This window comes from Plectropomus leopardus, chromosome 12 (genome assembly GCF_026936395.1).
Source record: "Plectropomus leopardus strain MGB_pleo_1.0 chromosome 12, ASM2693639v1, whole genome shotgun sequence".
Taxonomy (NCBI): Eukaryota; Metazoa; Chordata; class Actinopteri; order Perciformes; family Serranidae; genus Plectropomus; species Plectropomus leopardus.
The window spans coordinates 26,443,301-26,468,153 of record NC_142187.1 but is presented as its reverse complement, the minus strand read 5'-3'; the positions used below and the strand labels follow the sequence as shown (position 1 = coordinate 26,468,153).

At 38.6% G+C, this 24,853-nt stretch overlaps 1 protein-coding gene across 1 annotated transcript in view; it reads left to right on the top strand.

The window, feature by feature from the left end:
• Positions 1-8,660: 8,660 nt before the first annotated feature.
• Positions 8,661-24,853, top strand: part of egfra (epidermal growth factor receptor a (erythroblastic leukemia viral (v-erb-b) oncogene homolog, avian)) — a 55,208-nt gene continuing 39,015 nt past the window's right edge. The window contains exon 1 of the mRNA XM_042497209.2: positions 8,661-8,965. Coding sequence (XP_042353143.2) covers positions 8,884-8,965 — 82 coding nt within the window. The 5' untranslated portion in view covers positions 8,661-8,883. The remainder of the gene's footprint in view (positions 8,966-24,853) is intronic.

The window sequence follows — 24,853 nt, the reverse complement described above, 5'->3', positions numbered from 1 at the left end:
AGATGAAATGCCATGCTCCAGAACTGCCTGTACGTTTGGATTTTGCAATGCAAAGGTTACGTCTGTGTGCGGTTTGAAGCACACACGTGCAGTCAGATGGTTTGATCTTAAATTTCTGAGGCTTAGATCCAAATTATGTAGCCTACATTCCTCTGCTGATGCATGTATATTCAATAAAGTGAAATTATCTCTCTGTGCACAGATAAAAGTGAGTACTGGCCCTTTAATAAACTCAATGTAGCCTGAATCTTCAAATCTTCTATCAAATATTTTATACAAGCTATATATACACACACACACACACATATATATATATATATATATATATATATATATATATATATATATATATTTATATATATATATGACTGGCAGAATGACTATCAGGACACATTACTATTTTGTAAGATGTTCTCTCTTTTATTACTATTATAACTTTTGCTCCTATATTATTATCATTATTATTGTTATTATTATTATTATTATTATTAGTAGTAGTAGTAGTAGTAGTAGTAGTAGTAGTTGTAGTAGTAGTAGTAATTTTTTATTATTGTTATCATGACCCTCCCCAGCTTATTGCTTTTACCTGTCTTATTTTTATTTACGTATTATTTCATTTATTTTATTATTATTATTTTGTAATTGTAATTATTATTATTATTATTATGCCCCCACACACACACACTCCCCCTTATTTTATGCCTTAAAATAAATAACAAACAAATAAAACCATTTAAAATTTAAATTCCCTCCCCTATACCAATAAATACAATACAATAGCATCGAAAAAATAACAAACAGTCCCTTAGTCATTGTGCACAGTCAGAAATCAGGATTAAAGCTGGCCAGCAGTGTCATTATGCTCACGTGTATATTATAACATCTGTCCAACATTTTCCTGTGTGTTGATCTCTGGCCTGAAGACCCAGAACAGACGACCTGACAGCTTCCCTAAGACATTTATAGCTCCTCCAGCTCTTTATAGCCCAGATATACAACAAGCTGCCCCAAGCAAACAAGCCACAAGATGGCGGTGTTTCATTGAGAAATATGGCCGTCAGCTGTTTTCTTGCAAACCTCTGAGGGCACAGGACACACCGGAACCTGAATCCACCCCACGAGAACTAATGAGCCGAGACCCTGATTTGACATTGATTTGACGCGACAGGCAGAAAGGGCATCAGGGTGACGAAGACGCTCATGACAGAATCTTTGTCACAGGAAAGAGTTTTTTTTAAGCAATAGATCCTTTTAAACAGGAGCCATATATCCTCTGTCTCCATCAGGAGTCGTGCCTCCTGACTGAATCTGCCCTGGAAAGAGTGTGGCTTCCTGCAGAGAAATCTACATTTTAGATGATTACAGCCATGATCTCATTCTATCAATCACTTGTCAAAAGACAGAGCTGGGATGAATATCATCTGCCAAGCTGACACATTTGTGGCTTGGCAGGTTTTTTTGTGACTGTGATCCAATGTAAAAAAAATAATTCTGTACTGCTGCAGCCAGACTGCTAACGGTCAATCTTTTGATCCCTTTTATTCACAGTTGTGAATGACTCAGAGATTCCTGCAGTTAGGGACACTTTCTCACCACTGATTTGGATGGATATGAAGGACTGGGCCAAGCTTTTACTGTAAGATCGTGGCACCAGCTGTGGGAACCCAGACCCTCACCCCAACTGTGCCACAGTCACCAAATCACCTCAGTGCACTGTGGTAATCAAAGTGCCACCAGCCATAAGGGCCACATCAAAGATCAGCGATGTCACCTTAATGAGATTAAACTCCCCTGACACTGATGATCCAAAAGCATCAAGAAGCACAGCTTGCAAGCATATTTTGACTGAGTAATACCTATATTTTCACTACCACACCTTAAAACGTTCAGTGCACTTTTGTCTCTATCATGCAGTTGTAGACTTTTTTAAGCACTGTGTCACGTCATAATTGTTGATATGTCTTGAGAAATGCCCTTCTGACCAAAAAATTGACTCTTTTTTAAAATAAATAAATGCAGAGGTTTGATATGCATGTCTGTGTGGGAGTTTACTTTTTTCTTTAGATTTGGATGATGAGTCTCTGAAGTACAAAGCAGACAAAAGAAGTAGTGTATATGTTTGCTTCTACTACTTTAGAGCTCTTTTTCTTTCTTAAAATTTTGGCTTAAATAATAATTGTTCAAATAAACTGTTTTTTTAAAATTCATATTCAGGTGACTTTATTTGTGCCCCTAGTTAGATTTGGTTTGCAGTATAAAATGCAAGGCAACCATTTAACACACACACACACTGTCAGACACCGCAGACAACATACAGGATAAAACATAACAAGACAATAAAAGATAAAACAACTGAACTGCAATCTCTTTTTCAATGGAGACCTCACCAAGACAGCAACATATGAAAATTTACAGACAACTATAATAAAAAAACATAAAAGATATACAGTAAACAACCAAAATCATTTAAACAGCTTTAATAATAAAAAAAAATAATATCAAATAATGTCAAATTTGTATTTTTCACACCAGCACAGTAATGCCATATTGCATTTAAATAGGGGAGAACTGGATGGGTTGTCACACTTTTTTACTTTCTTTTAAACACCTCAAAAACTGTGTCCTCAATAGATTTAGTCCATAAACAAACTGCACTACGGTCTGTTGTGTACAGACTGTTTTGCCACCAAAAAAAGGCTGTAGAGCCATGTTCAGCTTGATGACACTGTAGTCTCATTTACCCACTGCCTTAAAAATTCTCAAATGGGGTATTTACTGACAGATTTTATTCTGTAGAACAACATGTAAAAATCTCTCATGCTTGTTTTAACTACAGACCATATTTTGGGTATCTTAACAAAAATGTCATTCAAAAAACCCTTTCACTTTGAGACAAGGTAATCTGGAGTGTTAAAATGCTAACTGATTTCCGGGTTTAGGACTCATTCCTGCGCCACTGTGTTGGCAGTTCAGAGTGCCAAAGCATGACTGTACTACATGCCTGTGGCATCTGGTGGCATTTTACACAAGTCAGTGCTTCCATTCACATAATGGATATTCAGTGAAGTAGACAACAAAAGGTATCACTTTGATGGTACTGGTACTGGCAATTTATTGCACTACATCTTACTATTTGATTAAACCTTTAACTATCCTCTTGATTTTTTTTCCATTGCCCTATTGTGTTTTGTTTGGCTTTTGTAATGAATTTGCTGATTTATAAATAAACTTTATCACTATTATATGCCTGGCATGCCACACATACTATATTGTTTAAAAACCCAAATTGCTAAATTACCTTTAAAACCTGAACACATAGGCCTACTTGAGGAAATCATTTACATTACTCATAACCGTGAACAAGGTGTTCCACATTATGAAACAGGAGGTGACTGGTTGAGAAGTTGAGAAAGGGATTCCAATTGGATTAAAACAGGTTCATTCATTTACCTTGAGGTGTTTACTGTGTAACCCAACGGGCTGCCATGGAGACCACATGCTCTGGCAAGTGAAGATGGCTCTGAGCCAACGACCGGGGGCCTCTTCAGGAAACGATAAAACACAGAGCAATAAGATATGCACATGTTTTATCGCTCTAAATAGGAATAGAAAACAAAGTGTGTGTGAGTGTGTGTACTCAAGAAACAACAATCCATTCATACATTCAAATATTTGCCTTCACTATTTAAGTTGAGCTGAAGGAGATTTTCTTCAGGGGGGCAGATGGTGAGATACAAGGTAATCTCATGGCTTCTCTAATTAAACCTAATTAATTGGTACTTGACAGTTTGTTTGGATCGCCCGGGGCTTTTTAGCCATACTGCTGAAAAACAGGATTTATTAAAGCTTTTATGGATTCAGTCGCATCTAATCCACGTCTTATCTCACATGTCAGGGATATGGCAGCAGTGACAAATGCCTAAAATAGTTCAGAGATTTACAGAAAGGACATCTTAAATTAAACATTCGATTGTTTAAATCTTATTTGATTACTTTTGGAAGCAGTATTGCACAATGTAGAGTTTAGAGGAAATGCACGATGTTGTCATTCTTCCAGGCTTTTGATTTTTTTTTTTATATCATTTGTTCTTCCGAGCAATAATTATAAATACTTTTGCTAAGTATATTTCAAATGGATTACATAACAAAACATCAATACTGAATTATAAAGGACAAACGGTTTTATATTTCTAAAGAAGTTTAGGTTCAAGATCGTTTTGATGCAGAAAGTTGGTGATATGCTGATGGTTATCTCCTTTCCTTTGTTCTGTCTCAGCTTAAAAACACATTTAATCAACTGTGTTGAGCAAAGAGCCGTATAAAAAGTCTTGAGTCGAGTTAAGGTCAGGGCTGTAATCATCTATATTTGGCATTTTCAATATGCACACTCTGCAATTAAGTGACATCCTAAAAAATAAAGCCAAACACACAGTGCCAAAACTGCAGTTCTTTGAGTGGCCACTTGTGGGAATACCCACATGAGTAATTTTTTAGAAACTTATCAGCTAAACTAACCATTTCATAGGATTCTGAAGCAAAAAATCTTAATTCTTTATTTGGAATAATAAAGTATTTGTTTGAATATTTGTTTATGATACTTTAAATATCTAAAGACGTTATAATTTCACATAGTGTGGACATTAACATTATGACATTTTGCAGACTTTGGATTTTTTGTCCATACCTCATGGCCAAATGTTGCTCAACTGACATCACAACTTAAATTCCACCAAATATCAACTTCTGATGATGTTAACGGCCAGCTGTCTTGATTGGGGTCCTTAAAGTTTTGTTGACTCAGAGCCATTTCAGAGAGCCAGCATGTGACTGAGGGCTGCACGTCTATGTCAAATATTATGACATATTCTACTATACTAACACTTTCAGCTTTCCACTTTGTAATACATCTGAAAGTAATGAAAACAAGTGACAGTGTATTGTTTGACAGTACAGCTTCTGCTGGGTTACCACAACATCACCTGGACAAACCACATGCAGAACTGCAGCACACCGTAAAATCGGAGCCAGTGGTGATAAAATGGCAATTTATTATGTTTATTTATGATTATGATTACATTTGCTGATCATTATTTCCAACGGCGGTGCGGTTGCCTGTCCAGCACAGCAATTTTTCAAAATCCGGGTGTTCATTATTGTAATATGACATTGCTCCAGCTCTGCTGATGTTCCTTTTACATCTCTCATGTTTATTTACTGAGACACCACTAGTGTGATGTCTGTTTGGGTGGATGCAGCAGATGTTGGGCCTCTGAGTGACAGCGAGTCTTATATGATCCCATATGTTGTGCTCCTCTTTCCTGCTTCTGCGGCTCATCAGTACAATGTACAAGATTCACACATGCTCATGTTGTTAGTGGGGGGTTGGAGCTTTCCTGTGCATGTTTTTTTTCAGACATGTACAGAGATGTTGCTGGTCCATCTGGGCCCTGTCATGCAGATCAGACTGCAGACCTTCAGGACAAGGAGTTGACTCCCCTTGCAACACAGTCACATGCACTTTCTGCCTCACTGAACCACTTAATGAGAGTCCTTGTGTAAACCATATCCTCTTGTATTGTTTTGCTCTTACTGTACCTGAAAAATATGAGCTGCATTAATTAACACATGCTGCTAATCCAAAATGTCCCTTCAGGTGCTGAACACACAGTCCTTCCTGAACATAAGAGATGGAAAATGTGAGAATATTGCGAGGTGGGACATGCTTTGCTAGCCAGTAGCTGTCATCTCTCATCTCTCTCTTTCACACACTTTCTTCTTCTCTGTCACTTTTTTCTCTCTCTTGAATCCCCAGTGGTCCGTCTATTATTCTGTGTTTGTTAAGTGTTTCTGCTCGGCTGACAGACAGCTGTGGTGTGAGGCCTGCGTTAACCAAACAGAGCCTCGGGACAGTGATTGGATGGCAATATGAAACGCTGCAACAGCTAAGACATCTTCTTTCCCGCTGCGGAACATTTCATAATTGAGACGTTGACCAGCGGTGTAGAAATTTGGTGGGGAGCCAAAGTGATTTCCTAACTTCTTTTTCTTTTAACAAGCCTGCTTTGCGGCTTAGTATGTGGTGAACCTTGGTTTCAAAACATTCAAAAGCAACCCTGAGTGAGATTCAAATGCATGACCCTGAAGTGAAGCAGGAATTTGATTTTCATTAAACGTAAAACTGAAATATTTGACCTCTTGATCCTCTTTACGAGACTTTAAAACCTTGCGAAGGGAATTTCACTCAACTGAGCTCCTCCAGTTACCATTTTCCCCTTGACTTACCTAAACGATAAAGACCACAGATTTATTTTTCTGTTTCCCAATCACAGTCAAACTGGCAGCTTGCATCACATCCAAAGCAGCACACAGAAAATAGCTAACCATGCCGTCTCCTGTGAAACGTTAGCCTCACATTAGGTAATTTCTCCTCGAGGAAAATGGTCATAATTTCACCCAGCACAATAACCTCTTCCTCCAACAGTACAACCAAAGACGATTTGCCGAGCCATTAGGCGGCCATAATGAAATAAACACCAGTGTGAGAAATGATTTCTATCACTCCTGTCCCCATAAAGTCTGATCTGTGTACAACAACAAACACATTTAAGCAGCTTGACATCCAATTAGACTCGGCTCCGATCAGACGGACACTCTGTCAGCAGTCTAGACATTTCGTCCATTCAACCCCTGCATGACACTGACACTGAGTGCTGTCTTTCATGCACAAATATCAACAAATGAATGAGGGTGAAAGGGTTATTTGAGGATGCCAGAACTTACTGTTGAGTTTTGCTGTTACATTATTGGGTGAATTTCATTGAAAAAAAAACTCCAGAAGTCAGGTTTGACGTCCCAGGTGAGTCATCATCATCTTTTTCTTTACCTTTCTATATCTAGGTGTTCACCTGAAATAGCTCTAGGGATGCTTACATAAGACTGTGTGTGTGTGTGTGTGTGTGTGTGTGTGTGTGTGTGTGTGTGTGTGTGTGTGTGTGTGCGTGCGTGCATGCGCGCGTTTGTGTGTATGTGTGTAAGTGTGTAAAAATCCAACAAATAGTAGTTATCTGTAAAAAATGTCTGTAAAATTAATGACCCTGTGGTTACAAATGTAAGTCTCTGGCCAGTCTTTGATCACACTCTTTAATAAAGCTTCATCTCAGATAATTTGTGGTGCTTTTTGTGTGTCTTTGATGTGGCGTAATAGAAAAACCACAGGTATAATTGATGATATTAAAAATGATTCTATTCCATTTCGTTGTGCCTGTTCGCGGGTCCTGACATCGTGCATGCTCACTTAGTGGCTAAATGGATCTGAGCCATTATTAATGTTGTGCTTTTTCTCCAATGACAAGTCCAAATGTCTGCTGCACAAAAAGGCCTTTGCATATTGCAAATTAATCACAACATGTTTTCATTGCTTTGTTGTCCTTTTCATGTGCAAGTGCTAAAGGGGCAACATCACATCAAAAGCCTAATTCCCTATAGGAATATAATCAGAGCTTTATGCCACGAGCAACTTAATGCCTCCATCTCACTTTAAATTACAACTACTGAGCATTAAAAGCATAAAACACAGTTAAACACATTAAATCCACCCTTCTAAGTGAATAAAAAGTTGTATTTTAAGCTAATATTCATATTTTTTAGTTTATTCAGTAACTCTTGGCAATTAGTGTGAACTGCCCAACCTACCATAGGTCAATAATGTTAAATTGATGACCATTAAATAGATCTAAAGCTGGACCGATATATCAGCCGACATTAGCTTTTTGCATTTCTAAAAACCTTTTTTTTGTGTTTATGCAAAATAAACATATCGCTGTCAGATTTTTCTTTTTAAATATCAGCATTAGCCTCAAAATCCACAACCAGTCAGCATCTATTAAATACTCAAATATTAACTGTGAATGATTAAATCAACTTTATAAACAAAACCACAACAACAAAAACCTGTTGTGTGTATATGTTTTATGTTCTTTACCCAGATGCATCAAAATTGAACAATTTCAAGAAAACAGATCTTGTGTTCACTGCATCACAAAGAGCAACTAGTTTGGGGATGACAGGGAATTAAATAAGGTGTTTATTTATATATTTTTACATGAAGTGTCCCAGGGACGCTCACCTTGCTTTCTTTAAGGGGAAAAAGATCAGGCGCGCAGGGGCCAGTTGCAGCAGCCCCACACATGTATCTAGGATTTTAGGACATACGATTTAAGGACATTTCTAAGATTTTAGGACATTTTTAGGATTGTGGGACATTTTTAGGATTTTAGGGTAAGTCTATTAGGGGCTTAGCTAGTACCTCTGTGTGTGTGTGTGTGTTTTGATAATGTTTTATGCATGTTGACACCTTGTGCAATAAAAAAACCAAAACAATTCCCAATGTGAATCATTTTATTTTTTATTGTGAATTAGAAAATGACTGGGGGCGGGTGCTGGCTCCCTTTAGGTGGCCAAGTGTGGCCTGCGAGCCATACGTTGAGTATCACTGTTTTAGCCCCTTTAATAGGAATCATGTGTACTTTTCCACTCTGCCAGCCATTTCCTGAAAATAGAGTTACTTCACAACACTGCGCAAATGTTCTTCCTAAAAGTCATCCCCACCTACCTGAGCAGTTTGAGAGACACATCTATCCTCCCTCCTGATGACGTCAGAGCAGCCAGTAGTTTGTCCTCGCCGCACGAGCTCCCTCGGACTGCTGGAGATATCTGCGAGGAGGAGGAGCTGTCAAAGTTTCCCAGAGAAGGAAAAGTCTTTTACTTGACGAGAGTGAAAAAGCTACAGATTTTGTTTATTATTTTTTTGAGTTTTGATAAAGCGGAGTATCGCGTGTTGTTGGTATGGAATGACACCTTCTCACCAGGAGCGTCAAAAACACGATGGCAACCCGTTTGGTGAAGTGGATCAGTCTCACCTCTCTGCTGCTGTGCCTGGGCTGCTCTGCTCTGGCGGAAGGGAAAGGTATGTAGGAGAGCTTTTACAACATGTACGTGGCTGAATGCTAACAGCCTTTCGCTTTCCCCTTCTCTCTGTGCTTGTCCGACATTTACATAAATCTCACAGAAATCACAAACCGCTCAAAAAGCCGCAGAGAAACTTGATCCAGCGTGGTGGAAAAAGTTTCCCACCGTGTCGCTGTTCAGACGCTGACCTGGGAAAAGTTACACAGAGACTCTGACAAAAGTTAACCGAAGCGGGATTATGGTTTATGATAAGAATTGCAGTGTGCGTTGCGGAAAAGTTGTGAACAGTTACAAAAGTGCGTAGCCTAAATATGCATCCAGTGTGAAATAACGATGACCCAAGTGCGCAAATTTGCACCGCGTTGATGATGATGCTGCTGCAGGGAGGGGATGTGGATTGTGCAATTTACTGTCGTATTTTATTTTATAGTCCCCTCACGTTTCTTTTCTCCCTTCTATTTATGAGCATGCAGTGTGAGCATTTATGCAGTGTTTGACCTATTTGTGGGCAAAAATAGAATAAAAATGAGAACGATGCTGTTACCTTGAAACACACGCTAAAAGCTCTTTGATGCATCCACTAAGGGACTGTTCTTTATTTAACTTAGAATGTGGGTGGCTGGGGATGGGACTTTGTTTTGTGTATTTTTTACTTTCGTTGAAGCTACAAATATTTTACCTCCCAAAGTGATTTGAAGGACATTGCATGGCTCCAACAGAATTTAGATTTTAAAAACTCCCACTTTGGTGTTTGAAAGTACAACGTTTTAGGACAAAATCGTGGAGTTGAAAAAAAGCCTTGCTTTGTTTACTCTTGCAGTGCATGCTGGTTAATTAGGGCAAAAATGAGACATGTAGAATAAAGGGATTTTGATGAAATCAACTATTTTAAACTTAGATTTGTTGATTTTTTTGTCTTCTGGTAGAAGCATTTCTCCTACATGTGTCCAAGGGTCATTGGAAATTTGAAAATCTGACAATGATTCTTTTCATTGTTTTCACAGTTTCTGGCTAAATGGCATTAAGGAATGTTTTCTTTAAACTTGCAGATAAAATAGTTATGCCTACAGCCATTTAAAGGAGAGCTTGACCCATGCTGGATTCCCTCCCCAGTGCTTAAAAAATTATTTGACATATTTCCCCCTTTTTGCACCACCCTCTACCCTCACATAAATAACAGACATTCCCTAACTGTTTCTCAGGCAGAAAAGCTGGCCATGTGATTTCCTCATTTGAGATCTTCCTCATTGTTTTTACTATAGTTCCAGCATCCTCTTACATAATAAAATAACTGCCCCATGTGCCCAGTTTGCATCTGGTCCTCAAAGGAAATTACATCAGAACGTGAAGACATTCACTTTATGCACAGATGATAGAAAGCGGAGAGTCTGGGAAGTGTATATGTAGTGAGGCCGATGAAAGTATGAAAACAAGGGCAGACGTAGCAGGAACAGGAGTCTAGTGTTGGTGCTCTTTTTTGGCCTTGAAGTAAAGGTCACAGAAATGTTATTTTTTAAAATGACATGGCAGTGTTTTGACTGTTACTTCAATGCTTTCTTACCGTCTGCTCTCTAAATGAACACCTGACTTATGAGGTGATATTTCACCTCATAAGTCAGAGGTGAGATTTGACCGCAAAATAAGCATCTCACATGTTAGAATAAACATTTTTTATTAAATATTCCACATGTAGTTGGAGTGACTCAGACCTTGTTAAGGCCAGATGTCAAGGGGAGAAAGTGACCAGAAGTATCACTTTACTCCCTAATGACTTTGACTTCCTATTTGCATGAATCATCATTGTCCGCACTCATCGCACCGATGTTCCTCCTTATAAGCAGATAAGCGCAGTGTGTTGGGTGCCAGCAGCGCACGTGCAAGTTGCATCTTTCCTGTCTGCTCCAACAAGTAACAACCAGACAGTGCTGGTTTTCAGAGAACCATAACAAATCAAAAGTGTTTGTGAGCCAAAAAGACAGAGTCCCTAAATATTTCTGGGCTTCTAAACAAACTCGACAGCGCACATTTCACGCTGCAGCAAGTCTCCCACAGTAAATAAGGATTTCAGAATTTTATTAAGACCACAGAAGATTAGAAATGAGCAGCTGTAATGACAGTTATGTATGCAGTACAATTTGGTTTAATTACTGTTCATCTCCATTTCCAGGGAAATGTGAGCTCTGCCATATGGTCTGACAGTTATAGTTGTTGTTGTTGTTGGTTTTTGTTTTTGGCCAGGGGCTAAGACAGATGTTTCTGTATGGCACACAGTGTTTTCCTAGCACGCAGTGTCCCTAATAGTCAAAACTTGATTTGAACAAGATGTCATGCTCCAATTATAAGACATCAGACCTCCAAACTGAAACAGCCGAATATAAATGCTTGATTATGTGAGTTGTTTAACATCTTGATAAACACAAATAACACATGCATTAATTTTTGTTATTGAATTACGAGAGAGTAGCTGGAGGCTTCCACAGTGTGCTCTTGGGGTGGAGCTATCCAGTTAACAGTCAGGTTATCTATTAACTTCAAATTAAACAGCAGAGTTTGTTCCTTAAAGGAATACTTCAACCCCAAACAACGGGTTGTATATCAGTTGCTTACCCTGTATTGCGCTGAATACGGGAAAATGTGTTTTTCTCGTATGCCTCCAGGGTGAACGAAAAGTCCAAAAAGGAGAAAAGTCTTGATGAACTGAAGTAGAATGGGTCTGCGTTTATCAAAACATCCAAACTCTCGCACAACTCTTATAATCCAAGTCTCATTCATCCAATCATGTGCTCACTTCCTAAACAGACAGCCCTTTCTGATGGGAAAGCGAACGGAAAACAGTGACAAAAACAGTAATTTTACCTTGCTGAACACAGGAGCTGTCTCGATTGGTTTCTGTGTTTGTGTAATAGTGTGATTTTGGAGAATCTAAACTAACCCTGAACCACTACTACTTCAGCTCACCAAGAATCGTCTCCATTTCTGGATTCTCACAGAAGTTTCTCTCAAGTTTTCTTCACAAACTCAAAGTAATATACACAAAGATTATCTGAGGGGTGATGTGCTCCTTTAATAGCTACAAGCCACATACAATTTTGCTAAGAAGGTTTTAACGATGTGTTTTTAGTTTGTTTGTTTTGCTACAAGAGTCAGTGGAATTTTGAATGAGGTTTTCTTTAACGCAGAAGTTCTGGTTTCACTTTGGCTCTCTCTTGGATGTTGATGTTATTGGTGTACTGATCATGACTTAGTAAGATTTGAATCCATATCTGTAAAAAACACAATAATATTTGAAAGTTAATTCAGACTGAATTTGGAAAATACTTCTCTAATAGACATTTGAAAAACTTTTATTTTGAAAATCTGCAGTGTTATTTTCCTGTCTGCAAGAAAAATAAAGGATTACTGCTGCTGACTGAACCTTCTGTGTGTTTGAGTTGCAAGTACACCTTAATTAAGAAACATGAACAAGATTTAAATCAAAAGTAAAAGTCCATGCTGTGATTCAACATTGCCTTCCAGCGAAGTGTATCTTTAAAATATCAAATCAAAAAGAAAGAAAAACAGTCTTGTTCTGCGCTCAGTGATAATGCATTTCTGAGATAATCCAAAGGGGTTTATAAGTCTTAAGAAGAAGGATAATTCTCTTAGCCCCACAAAGGAGCATGTAATCCTTCAACTTAATCTAAAATCACCAAACCGGGAGATACACGGTTTTCAAGGATGGACGCCTGTTGGGTCTATATGACTGCTGTAAAGTCTGTTTGACTTGAAAGTGATTTTGTTGCTTGGAGGCTGGTGAGAACATCTGGTCTGCTGTTTACACTATGAAGTGGCAAAAAGATTGTTAAGTAGAGAAAAACTTGAAATTGATGGAGATCATGAGTGAAAAACACAATCCTGATGGGTTTTGTTCTGTGTTTGGGTTTGGGTTGGCTGTGTGAGTGCAGAAAACTTGACAGGTGTAGCAAGTTTGTCCTTTAAAAGTTGATAAAAACAGCAGGACCCAATGATATCTCATATGTTTTTATTCCAAACAAAAATGAATGTCCAAAGGTATTGAATTTTAATCATAGCTGGATTCTTTGCCACATGGTCAGCCCAGTTGCGGTCCTCTTTTGGTGAAGACTTTAAAGTCTTTTGGAAATGAATTTGAGACCTGATAGTACACCTGACAGCGAGCAGCCTGTCCCGCAGGAAGACCACCTGTCAGTCCTCTGCTCAGCGACAGCCTGCCAGGGCATGATGGCTTGTGGAGGAGTCAGACAGGACTTGCTGAATAATAGAAAAGCTCCTTGTCCCGCGCGCTGGCATGCTCAGTTTATTAACTGTCATCATCTGTGGGGAGGTCGTAAATAACGCCCAGAGCGTCACCCAGCAGCCAGCCACAAGTAATAATTGTGGTGATTTATTTCCCAGGTGCAATGCTAAATGGTATCAGAATCAATCTGACTACTTGAGGCTGGAGTTTAACCCTTTAAAATCTGAAAACAGTGGTTTGATTTCTTTCTAGTACATGGGGATAAGGCAACAAGCAACTTGACACCACATGGCTCAAAAAATAGCAAGAAAAGTTAGAAGAAAATTAACTGAAAATAAACAACAACAACTACTACTACTACTACTACTACTACTACTACTACTACTACTACTACTAATAATAATAATAAGAAGAAGAAAATAAAGAAATATAAAAACAAGGAAATTACCTAAAAAGTGCTGAAAATCAAAAATCTAAAATAAAATAGTGACAAATAAGATGTATTTATTTTCTATTTTCATTTTATAAAATTTTTGTAACATAATTTTAATTTTATATATATATATATATATATATATATATATATATATATATATATATATATATATATATATATATATATATATATATGTATTCAGTAAAGTGATTTTAAATATAAAATTATTGTAACCATAAATAAAGTTTTCTGGACATTTTTACATTTTTAGTCATTTTCTAATGATTCTCCCCTCTTTTTCAGAACTAATTTTTAGGTAATTTTGTTGTCACCTTGTACTAATTTCCTGCAGCTTGTGGGGCATTTTTTTGCCAAGTTGGTCACTGCCATTTTTCTGATATTTAAAAAAAAAAAGAAGGGAAAAAAAAAAGGGTCAAGTGGACATTGAAAGGCATCTGAACACAGCGCCAGAAAACTGTCAGTCCAGGTTTCAAGGGGTTAAATATATCTTCTACCTTTAAGTACTGGATGTTTCCAAGCTGCCAAAGCACAGATACAGATCTGAGGTGAACCTGCCTGTAAGCCCCTCTAACTGGGCTATGAGTTAACCTATGAAAGATCAAACTAATCTCAGGAGCATGTCAGCAGCTAAACCCTTAATCCTCGATGCGAGGCTCCCCGGCTTGCTTTGGGCACAGGATAAACCCACTTAAAAAAATATGCTTTTTCACGGTTATTGGGTTATTCAAGTTCTCGACAGAATGAGATTGGAAGATAATATATATACCTATAGGTGAAGTTCAGCGCAATCATTTCTGCATTTAAATGTGCTTGCACACCTGCAAATGCGGAGCTGAATCATGACAAAATTCACTCCTGCAGTGCTTTTCAGCATCCTGAGTAAGTGCTTTCCCCTCTGCGCTGTAGCTTTCCTCATCAGTCATCTGTTTTTTTTTCCATCGCTTTCAGAAAAAAACATGCCTTTTCTTTTCATTAAAGCTCACTCTTTGGGATTAGATGGATGTCGGTAGTGAAATATAGGTTATGATCCCGTGTAATCCTAGAATCTCTAGTCTGCGTTTCGGGGTCCGGAGTGGCTCTGGTGCTTCTACTGCTGCTGGTCCTCTGATGACCTTGCCAGACTTCCATCTGCTGCAGACATTGTTGGAAATATGGCTTTTTGGTGTGGGCCGTGGGAGCTGGAGGATCATTTCTTGCTGCCCTTGCTCCAAGCTTTGATGAACTGCACCATGTCTGAGTGGTAGAGATTTTAGAGAGCTGCTGGCGAGGTGCAAGATTTTGGTTTCACTCAGGGACAATAGTGCCTCTGTGGAGGACAGGTTATCTGGCAGCACTGATACTTTTGTAGAGCGAGTGAGATCTGTTGCGTGCAGCGGACGCACCGGAGGCTAGACGTGTATGTCATCGAGAGGAAACACAGAAGTGAAGCAGTTTTTGTTCTTCTTCTTACTTTGAACCATAAAGTCACATCTGAATACAGTAAATCCATTGTCTAGCATAAAAATCAAGTAGTTACTGCACTTCTGTACCTGTTAATTACATGTCTGCGTCCAAACAAACAAACACAAACAATAAAGTCTTATGTATTATTCTCATGTCTGCCATGAATATTTAATAAGTTAAGAAATGCTTTCCATGACATCACTGATTTCAAGTATTAAAAAGCTCTTTTTGGTCTCTCATAAAAAAAACCCAAACAAACAGGTGTTTATTTTGTTGCAACTGCAGCTACTAAAGCCCCTTTTGTAGTTTGTATACATGCTCTAGGAAGCCAGCATGGAATAAGTGAGTGAATGTGGTTACTCATTGAACTGATTTGTGTCCTTTGTTTGTACATGGTAACAAAGAGATCTGCTGCATTTATGGCCTTTCCATGATCCAGTGGCTGTGCATGGAGTCTCCAGTGGAAAGAGACCCAGGAATTCAGGTTGGAAAAAAGGCCTTCTGCTATCTCCCCATCTCATCAGATGCAGTGTCGTGTTAAAAGGGAAAAGAGGCCACTGCTCCAAATGAGTTATTAAGCCTGTCTGTCTCATACAGGGTGAGGGGGTGTTGAGGAGTGCTCATAATTCTGTATGATTTCATTCTTTTTGCCTTTTGCAGTGACATTTTAAGCCTTTTTGACCTTATCTTTAGAAAAACATGACTCACCCATAATTCTCATTTTGTTTGGGGTGTACAGTATATTGATAAATCATTACTGTCAAATTAGAAAAAGGACAAAACCCCACATCAGAATCTGTATAAATAACACGAGCCGAAAATACATCAACACAACAGATAATTATTTTTTTTCGTCTAATGTGGTACTAAATTGAATATATTTAGGCTAGTGAAGTTGGCTGGTTAAACAAAACAAGCAGTTCGAGGACATCCCTGTTATCTTTAGAATATGGCAACAGGAATTTATCATTTTTTGACCAAATAATTGGTCCTGAAAATAATCTGCAGATTAATTGATTACATTAGATTATATTAATTGTTATATTTAGAATGAAAACAGTGCAATAAAGGTTAGTGTGTGAGATTTAGGGGAGTGTAGTGGTGTATAGCAGTGAGGATTGCAGATTGCAATCAGCTGAAACTTCTCCTGGGTAGAATTTTTAAGTGTTTATTACTCAGTTGACTTATCTGCAGAAGTTTCCTCCTCTCCAGAAAACATGGACTCAGTGATTTTAACTGGTAAAAACACTGAATAAAGTGGTTTCACTTTACAAGTAAGTGTTTCTCTGACGCTGTTTGGCATGTCGGGGATGGGTGGCTTGATGGTAATGTGTGCTCAGCTTTTCTCTCTGGTAACATAAGATCCAGGATGTCAGGAGGTTTTCACTGGTAGCTGAATTATCCACAGAGGTCTGTTTCTCTCCAAAACAAACGCACTAGATGATTTAAACTAATGAAAACATTTAATAAAGCAGTTTCCTCGCAAAAATAAAGTCTTTTTGCAACACTAGTCATTGCAAAGGGGCTTCTAATTGCAGAGGCCAACATGAAAATGTAAATAAGTGAATGGCCCTATCTATTGGTTTGTCTATTCTGGGCCACTGTAGAAACATGGTGGTTAACACGGGAATCTCAATAAACAAGGACCAGCTCCTTGTGTCGATATAACCAGGTCATTCTAAGACAACAAAAACACAACCGTTCTCATTCTCAGGTGACTATACAGTAAAGAAAACATAATCCATTTCTTAGTCCAATATTTCTCCTTAAATCATGCACAACTTTAAGGATCCTCAAAGAAACATATTTTATTATTGATCTGTATGTACCGTGTGTCTACATCAGTACATCTGCATGCCAGTTTTAGGTGAGAGTGAACTGCACCTCATGAAAAATCATCTGTGAACAACTGCATGATTTACTTCTAGCTCAATATAGAGTTAAAACAAAGAAAGTAATGTTCTTTTTTGGTTGGCTTTTTGGTGGATGTTTGCCAATGCACACCCTTTACTGTACATTTAGCAGCAGCAAAATTATTTTTTGCCAGTTAATGTCTGTTTTGAATAGATGTCATGTTGTACATGTATTTGACAAAGCAGTTTTTGAGTGTGTCCTGTCAGGCTGCAGCTGCTGAAACAGTAAGTCAGCTCTAGTAGTGAAGGTAAAGATGGAAATTGGGCACCAAACATGTTTCCATTCCTGGAGGCTTTTAACTTGGATGAAAACCATCGCTCTAACCCTTTCAAAAGAGGATGCAGCTCAGTTCAGAAAGGACAGTGAGCAGGCGAAGTCTGAGGCCTTTTTCTACCTTGCAGAGAAATACAATTTTGTATTCAGTGCTGAGCTCAGTGGATCTTCGTGTCACGATGCAAATGTAAGAGATGTCAACAAGATGGACAGGGGTGGTGCACGGATTAAAGGTGGAATTGCAGCAAGGGGAGAAAAACAGCAAAGTTTAGGATACACAAACAAACATCAGAAAGACAGGGTGAGATCTTTGACTTTATGTATTCGTGCCCTCGCTTAATCATCAAAGAGGCCTCAGTCTGATCTTTCTAGTTGCTGTTACTTCACTTTGGCATTCATATGGGAGATGAGAGTCTCCCACCATTATCCCAAAGACCTCCTGTAGGTGTGGCATCTTCTCTAATGATCTAAGGGTCACTCTGAGGGAGAAGCATTTCAAGCAGTGCTCGCCCAAAAAAGGAATCCCCTACAGGGAAGGGAACAATAGCTTCACAAACAAATCTCCATCTCAGAATATCTCAGAGAAAGAATTGGTTGAAGGGTGGTGGCTGATCTGTGAAATTTGCTTCCCTGATAGCATTTAGCCTCTTCCTGTGTGGTCCATTGGCCTGGTAAACTAAATGGGGCAATTTAAGCTGTGACTCACTCTTAGTGGTTTGGACCTTGTGGAACATTATGGTTAATTTATTCAATTTTTGTAAATGAATTCCTGCATTTGTCAAAAGCTATCAGGATGGAGATCCAGGATGTTTAATTTGCAATCCCCTTTGCAGTGTAAAGAGGAGGGGGGGCTTCCTGCCTCACTTCCTGATTAAAAGGATGCAGGAGCTCTTCAACAGCTTTAACCTGAAGGATTAGGCTATTTTCCATTAGTGTGCTTTGGCTCTGGTCTAGTCTGTTGCTTGAAGGTTCAGCCTTTTCCAGGCTCACACTTGTAAACAGTGGAAAAGGTGTGACTGACATTGACGTTACATTGTTCTGCTTGACTTGACTTGAATTTACTGTAACTACCTGAAAACCTACTTTAAGGTGAGGTTGACAACATCATCATAAGGGCTGACCAGAGTGCTTTAAAGACTTTACCTTTTCCATGGTAATTGATGTCCAAGTCAGTATTCAAATGCGTCTGTGTTGTTTAGTGTTTCCCACAGATTTGGAATCAATATGTGGTGTTAGCTGACAATGGTGGTGGTGGTTGGGGGGGGGGTCTGCAAACTTCCTGTCTTTCTTTTATCCCGTGTACTGTGTATGTGTCCCTTTTTTACCAATCTGTCTCACCTCCCTTAATTTGCATGTATTTTCAGGTCCAGTTATAGTCAGGTGGAACTCGTGGGTCATGAGTTCTTTTTTTTTTATCTCAGCTGCAGTTTTAGAAGTTTGAGTTGCGAGTTAAACCTATTGACCAATTAATTTGGTCAAAGTTGATGAGCGATGATCAGGATGAGAGGAGCAGCTGCTGAAGAGGCGAGTGAAAGCAAACTTTCAGACCCACAATTAACGATTAAATTTAATTTGAATTGCATCTGGCATTCTGCTGCTCTGTCTGTGCCCAGAATACGCTCTGCACTCAGAGTGAAGTACATATACATATTTTAGCGGTACATATATAAAAAAATGTAGTGGCTGGTGTTTTAATCGTAGTGGGCTGCCACAGTAAATGCATGGGTGGGTAACCCCGAAGTTGTTGTTGATTTAATAATTATTTATTATATATACTCCGAAAATCCCAAATAGCCCATAAAACAAGAAATACTAGTACATTATTAAACACTGTCATGTTTATTTATTTATTCATTTGTTTATAACCCTTCATATGTACAAATTTGTTTCTACAGAGTTTGGCTGTAATGTATTTAATGCCATTATTGCACATTTTGTAGCTTTTCAACTTGTCATTGTCTCTCTAGGTCCGAGTATGCTGGCTTGTTTTGCCCCCTGATCCCATCCTGCCACTCTGGCAAAGCTTTGAATATTCGTTTGTAATTCTCACTGAAGCTAAAAGTCCCTTAAAATTGTGAAAAAATGAGGGACAGCTCTAATCATCTTTAACATCAAATGGCAAATCACATATGGAATACATAATTATTTATGTGGTTCAGGGTAACCCTGATCAGGCTTGTTTTCATTGCTCAGCTACTTATAAAAGGTGTGTTGTCTTTGCCAATGTTATTAAGGCATAACATGCTTCGTTGCAAGGGTGTGGTAGAGCATCAGTCAAGACTTACAGCATGTGAGTTACCAGTATTGAAAAGGTAGTGGCAAGTAATAACTAGTCAAACAGAAACACAAGGAGTTTTGGCTTGTTTAGTCTTTGTGAACTCCGCCATTTCTTCTGCAGGTAAAAGACAAACAACTTCAGTGATGTTATAACCTTTTATCTTGCTTTCAGCAGCACTTGGATGCCAGCATTAAGAGAAGAATGGATTCTTAGCTTGCTGAATTGATTCGTACTGTAGGCGCATAATAGGAACCTTACTTTACAGAGAAGACTTTCTCACAAGCAGAGTAAACATCTACAGACATGTAGAATCACTTGTTAACTGATACCTGTATTGCCTGCAGGTTTCTTCTAGTCTAGACCCCCTGTCACATCTTTGAATGGGCCTGGTATTGACATGTTGCAGAGTCCCAAGCTTGAATTCTCAACTTACAGTGTACCTATTGTTGTAAGCTTCCTTGGGCTTTTTAACAGTGAGAGTGTTTCCTACCCAAAATGTTAGTAAGGCTGAAAATTAGCCAAAATACATAGTGGCTGGGTGGCGGGGATCCAAATAAGATAATGAGAGAACATGCATGACTGAGAAACGAAAAAGAAAAGTGCATGAGACAAATTCATCTAGCTCCTGTGTAGATCAGACATGAATAGATGTCTACTTCCCAAGAGAAACCCCAAGTCTTTGGACAAAAGGCTCTTTATTCAGGACTTTGTTGTCTTCTTCGACACAGGCTTATCTGTCTTCCTTGACCTTAACTTGCCATGTAGACATGACTTTACAACCCTGTGTCAACAGTGGGGAGAAAGGCATCCCTCTATGCCAGAAGTTATGAAGGCTGCAGGGGTAAGAGGATCCATTTAGCTGTTTGGGAGCTTTATACTGGATCAAGGCATCTAATCCTAATAGTGAAAAAAACTAATGTATGCCTTGAAATGGAATCAAGGCTGAGAAGTCTACAGCCATGATAGCAGCTTTTTAAGGCTGCATTTTGGGCAGCAGTTCTTAGAGTTTAATGCCAAAGTCAGCAAGCTGAAATGCTCTCCATGACAATACTAACATGCTAGCAGGTATAATGTTAATCATTTTCACCTAATTTTAGAGTGTTGCCATGCTAACATTTGCTAATTAATTGTAAACGCAATGTCAATAATTTTGAATGTATTTGATCATGAACTAAAAGTATTTGAAAAATGAAATTTTGACCTGATGATGGCCCAGAATTAAATCTTAAAGGGCGACTCCATTCCCGGTATATTCAAATCTAGAAATTCAAATGATGTTGAAGTCTGTATGTTTTAGCCTCAAAATGTCATTTTCTCAAGCATTTCTAAAAAACTTTTAACCATGAGATTTCTGCAGGATATTGTTACTAAATATAAAACCACATTATGCTGGTGACGTTAGGTTAGTTTGGTTTCAAAAGTCGCATAATAACAAACAAACATTGTGATCTAGGCAGCGATAGACCAGCAACTGCCATGTGCTGTGAGGTAAAATTTTGTTTTGTGTCGATGGAGTTTGGTGCCTTTGAAGAGAGCATAGATAACAGCTTCCGACCCCTGTTGGAAAGAGCTGTCTGATGACAAGTTAAAGCAGAAAAAAATTCTTAATATAGCATGCACTTAAACTGGTATTGATTTTTGAGGTGGTCCTTTTTTTGTTAGGAGACTAAAATATGTTTTGCTTATGGCCCCATTCACAGTCATCAAACTCCTTTGACAGAAAAAGTAATTTTACTTCACAGAAGAGGAGTTACCAGTTACTACTGCCTCTGATTAGTTAGTTTGTTTTATTGTATTACTTTTGGGGGATCTTCAAAGCTTTTTGATAACAGCTGAGTGTGAGTTTCAATTTGAAAAACAAGGAAAAGAATGCAGATGGACCTGCCCTTAAGGGATTCAGAAAGTTAATACAGTGCATCATAGGGGAAACTTTAGTGTCTCCACCAAACTTCATGACAGTCTATGTAATAACTTTGGAAACATTTCATAGAAAATCACAAATGTCAACTTTATGGTGGCACAGGAGGAAAAAGTCAAAGTGCAAAAACTTTGACGTGCTGATGGCACTAGAGGAAATATTAGGGGATAGTCAAAAGTTTTAGGATAAATCTTCTTTGGACCATGGATATTGGCATAGAATTTTATCGCAGTAATACAAAAGTTGTGATATCTCAGTGTAGAAAAAAGTAGGCTGACAGCCAACTGATGCTATTGTCCTCTCTGGAGCTGTGCCGGTAGTGTGGCTAAACAAAAAGCTCTATAAATACTTGATTGTATTTTTTATATACCCAAAAGTCTGTCTCTAAACTACATATTTCATAGAAAAAGAACACCAACAAGTAATCTCTACATAGACCAGTGAAGTATAGTTCTGGCAAGCAAATAACAGACGTCCCTCCTCATGACATAGCTGTCTAACTTACGACTACAATGATGATAGGGCTGCTGGCAGTGTATTGTTGCGGGCGGTGTTAGAAAAGGAAAAGAAGATGTCAGCCCTTCTCTCACTATGGTTCCAACATTTTACAAGCCAACATCACCTCTCAGGGATTTCATCAGCATCGTAAAATGTATTTCATCCCGGCCATTTATAGACGAGATGACAGCATAGTTCATAATACTGTGGCGATGGCACGGCTCGGCTGCAGAGTTGATCTGTGATTTGTTTAACTCCCGCAGCACTAAAACATAATGTGCTCTAAACACAACACGGCCGCTGTAGTACCTTTTCTAATTGCCTAGTAAGTTTCAACAACACCAATGCTTCGTTGAGCTCAGAATTAATTTCCTGGTGGGACTTTAAGCGGAACATCTTCATTACCACATGTTTTCATAATTGAAGCCAGAGGCCTGTAAAAGAGACGGAATTCAGCTTGCTTCGCTTACAATGTTTCCCACCGTAAAAAAAGTGGAACTGACCCTCTTATTGCAAGATTGCCCACTAAAGCCATTAGTGAAGGCCATATATTGTAAGTATATTCCCATGCAGTGCATCATATTACAGCCCCATGACACTTAAAGCACCGCTGATAAATGATCAATATCTGCTCCCCTCCTTTCATTTTCATAACAAACCACTTCAGCTTGATAGCTGTGTGGAGAATGGGTTCCCTGGTAGAAATACCCTGGAGTGAATTGTTGGACAATTGCCAGACAGTAAGGATTAGCCCTCTGCAGTATATCCACTACATCAACAACCTCTTCCTGAGCTGATTAGAACACAGTCGGAGACTTTTTTAATATGAATGCACTTGTTTCGTTTTTATCTGGGTATTATTTCAATAATCACACACCCACAAGATTAAAAATACTGAATACCTAATTGGGTTTTTGGGTCAAAGGACGTGAAAACAACACGCTGATTCCGTTGAACAGTCAAGCTAAAGTATTTGAAATATGCTTTTTGGACTGACATGGGAAATTGCCTTTTCCCTCTCTTCCTAGTGTTACTCTATCTTGTTAAGTCAGCATTTTGTATACTTTTTTTATGCACTTGTGTCTTCCAAGAAATAAAATCATCTGAACTGTCCAAGATTTATTCTGGGTTATAAATGCTTGGCACCTGTTGGTTGATTTTAAAAACATCCGGATTGAGGTCCAAGATTTGTAGCTGGAGACGTCATTGCATCTGTCTTTGTAGCTGATAACAAAACTATTGCACAACAGAAGTCCATAATTTAGATTTTCTGGAGCTTTTGATTGTTTCACATGATCTTCTTCAGCCAAAGGAGCCATGGACTGGTTTGGTGGTATTGCCCTTTTTCTATGTTGGGTTTAAATGTGAGATTGACAGTTCATTTTTGACCATGTGGTGTGTTGTGAAGCTAACAATTGCATCACAGTCATTTCTCATTCTCTCTTTATTGTTATAGTCTTTCTGCTGTTCTCTGCAACCAAGAAAAGTAAAGTTGTTGTTGTCATGATATGGCCATTTAACAGCCGTTGACTGAACAATCTCACCATAAGGAAAGGAAGATAGTGTGATAAAATCAGAAGCACCAGCTCAAACTAGGGTTTATTTATTTATTTAATTTATTTCATGTTTATTTAAATGGGACATTGCTTATAAATGAACATCACTATGTGCCCAAAGTCATGTCTTTAATTAGCTTTTTTTGGCCAACCAAGAGTCTAAAACCCAAAGATTCTTAATTTACAGTCATAAATGACAAATAAAAGCAGCATATTCTCACATTTAAGAAGATGGAATCAGTAATTGTTTGACATTTCCACTTAAAAAATGACTTTTCATCAGTTGTTGATTAGTTTTCTTTTGATTGACTAATTAATTAATTGTCCAATCAGACAGCTTCTAAAGCTGACCTTAAAATGACTTTTTTTCTTGCCACTAACATATTTTTGCTGGTTGCACATAATGCAAGATAAACCAGAATGTTTCACCCCATATCAAGGTAATCATTGCATTAAAGTTGGTTGTATTTTCTGTTTACTAACAAACTGGTAACTGGCCAGTTTTACGTAATATTTCCCTGGATCGGACATTGGATAACTGCAGTGTTGGACAGGTTTTGTGTCCGGGTTCATGCTCTGGTTGTCCACTCTCTGGAGTAGTCATCAGAGTTGGTAATGTGTGCTTCATACAGAGTGATTCTGAGCCAGGGTCTTTGTGTTCAGCAGTGTAGCTTATAGTGAGAAAAGGGTCTGGCCTGCCAAGTCTGATGCCTTTGATGACTGATGCAAAGCAGCCAGTCCTAAGGTTGTGCAAAAGCCCCTCTGTGTCTGTGCAGTGAGGGGGCGGCCTTGAAACAACCGCCCTCCTCACTCATAATCATCTTAAACAAGCTTGCGCATTGTTTCGGAGCTTTGTTAACCATGTGTGATGTGCTCTTTTTTTTTTTTTGTCAGGAACAGGATGACGCCCCGCATGTTAACAATGGATGAAATCTGAGAAGTGGGCTTGTGGGAGAGGTGTTTGATGAAGAACTAGCACCATTTTCTGTCAGTGGTTGCTGCTCACTATTTCAGGAGTGATAGAGTTGTTTTGAAAATACTGTGCCGATTATAACCGAGCACTTTGGGGCCCGGAGTACTTGGCAGCAGCACGCTGTCGCATTTCAAACATTTCTGCTTGACGTGTCAACAGGAAGACGTGGCTAAATTCTTGGGAGCTTTCCTGCGCAAATTAAATCGGTCATGCTTTTGGCGAATACATCGCAACATGTAACAAAATCCCCTTTCAGAGTGTTGAAAATTATGAGAGCTCCTCTGCTGTCCGAACGAATTCCCTGAGCTCCGTTTGTCCCTG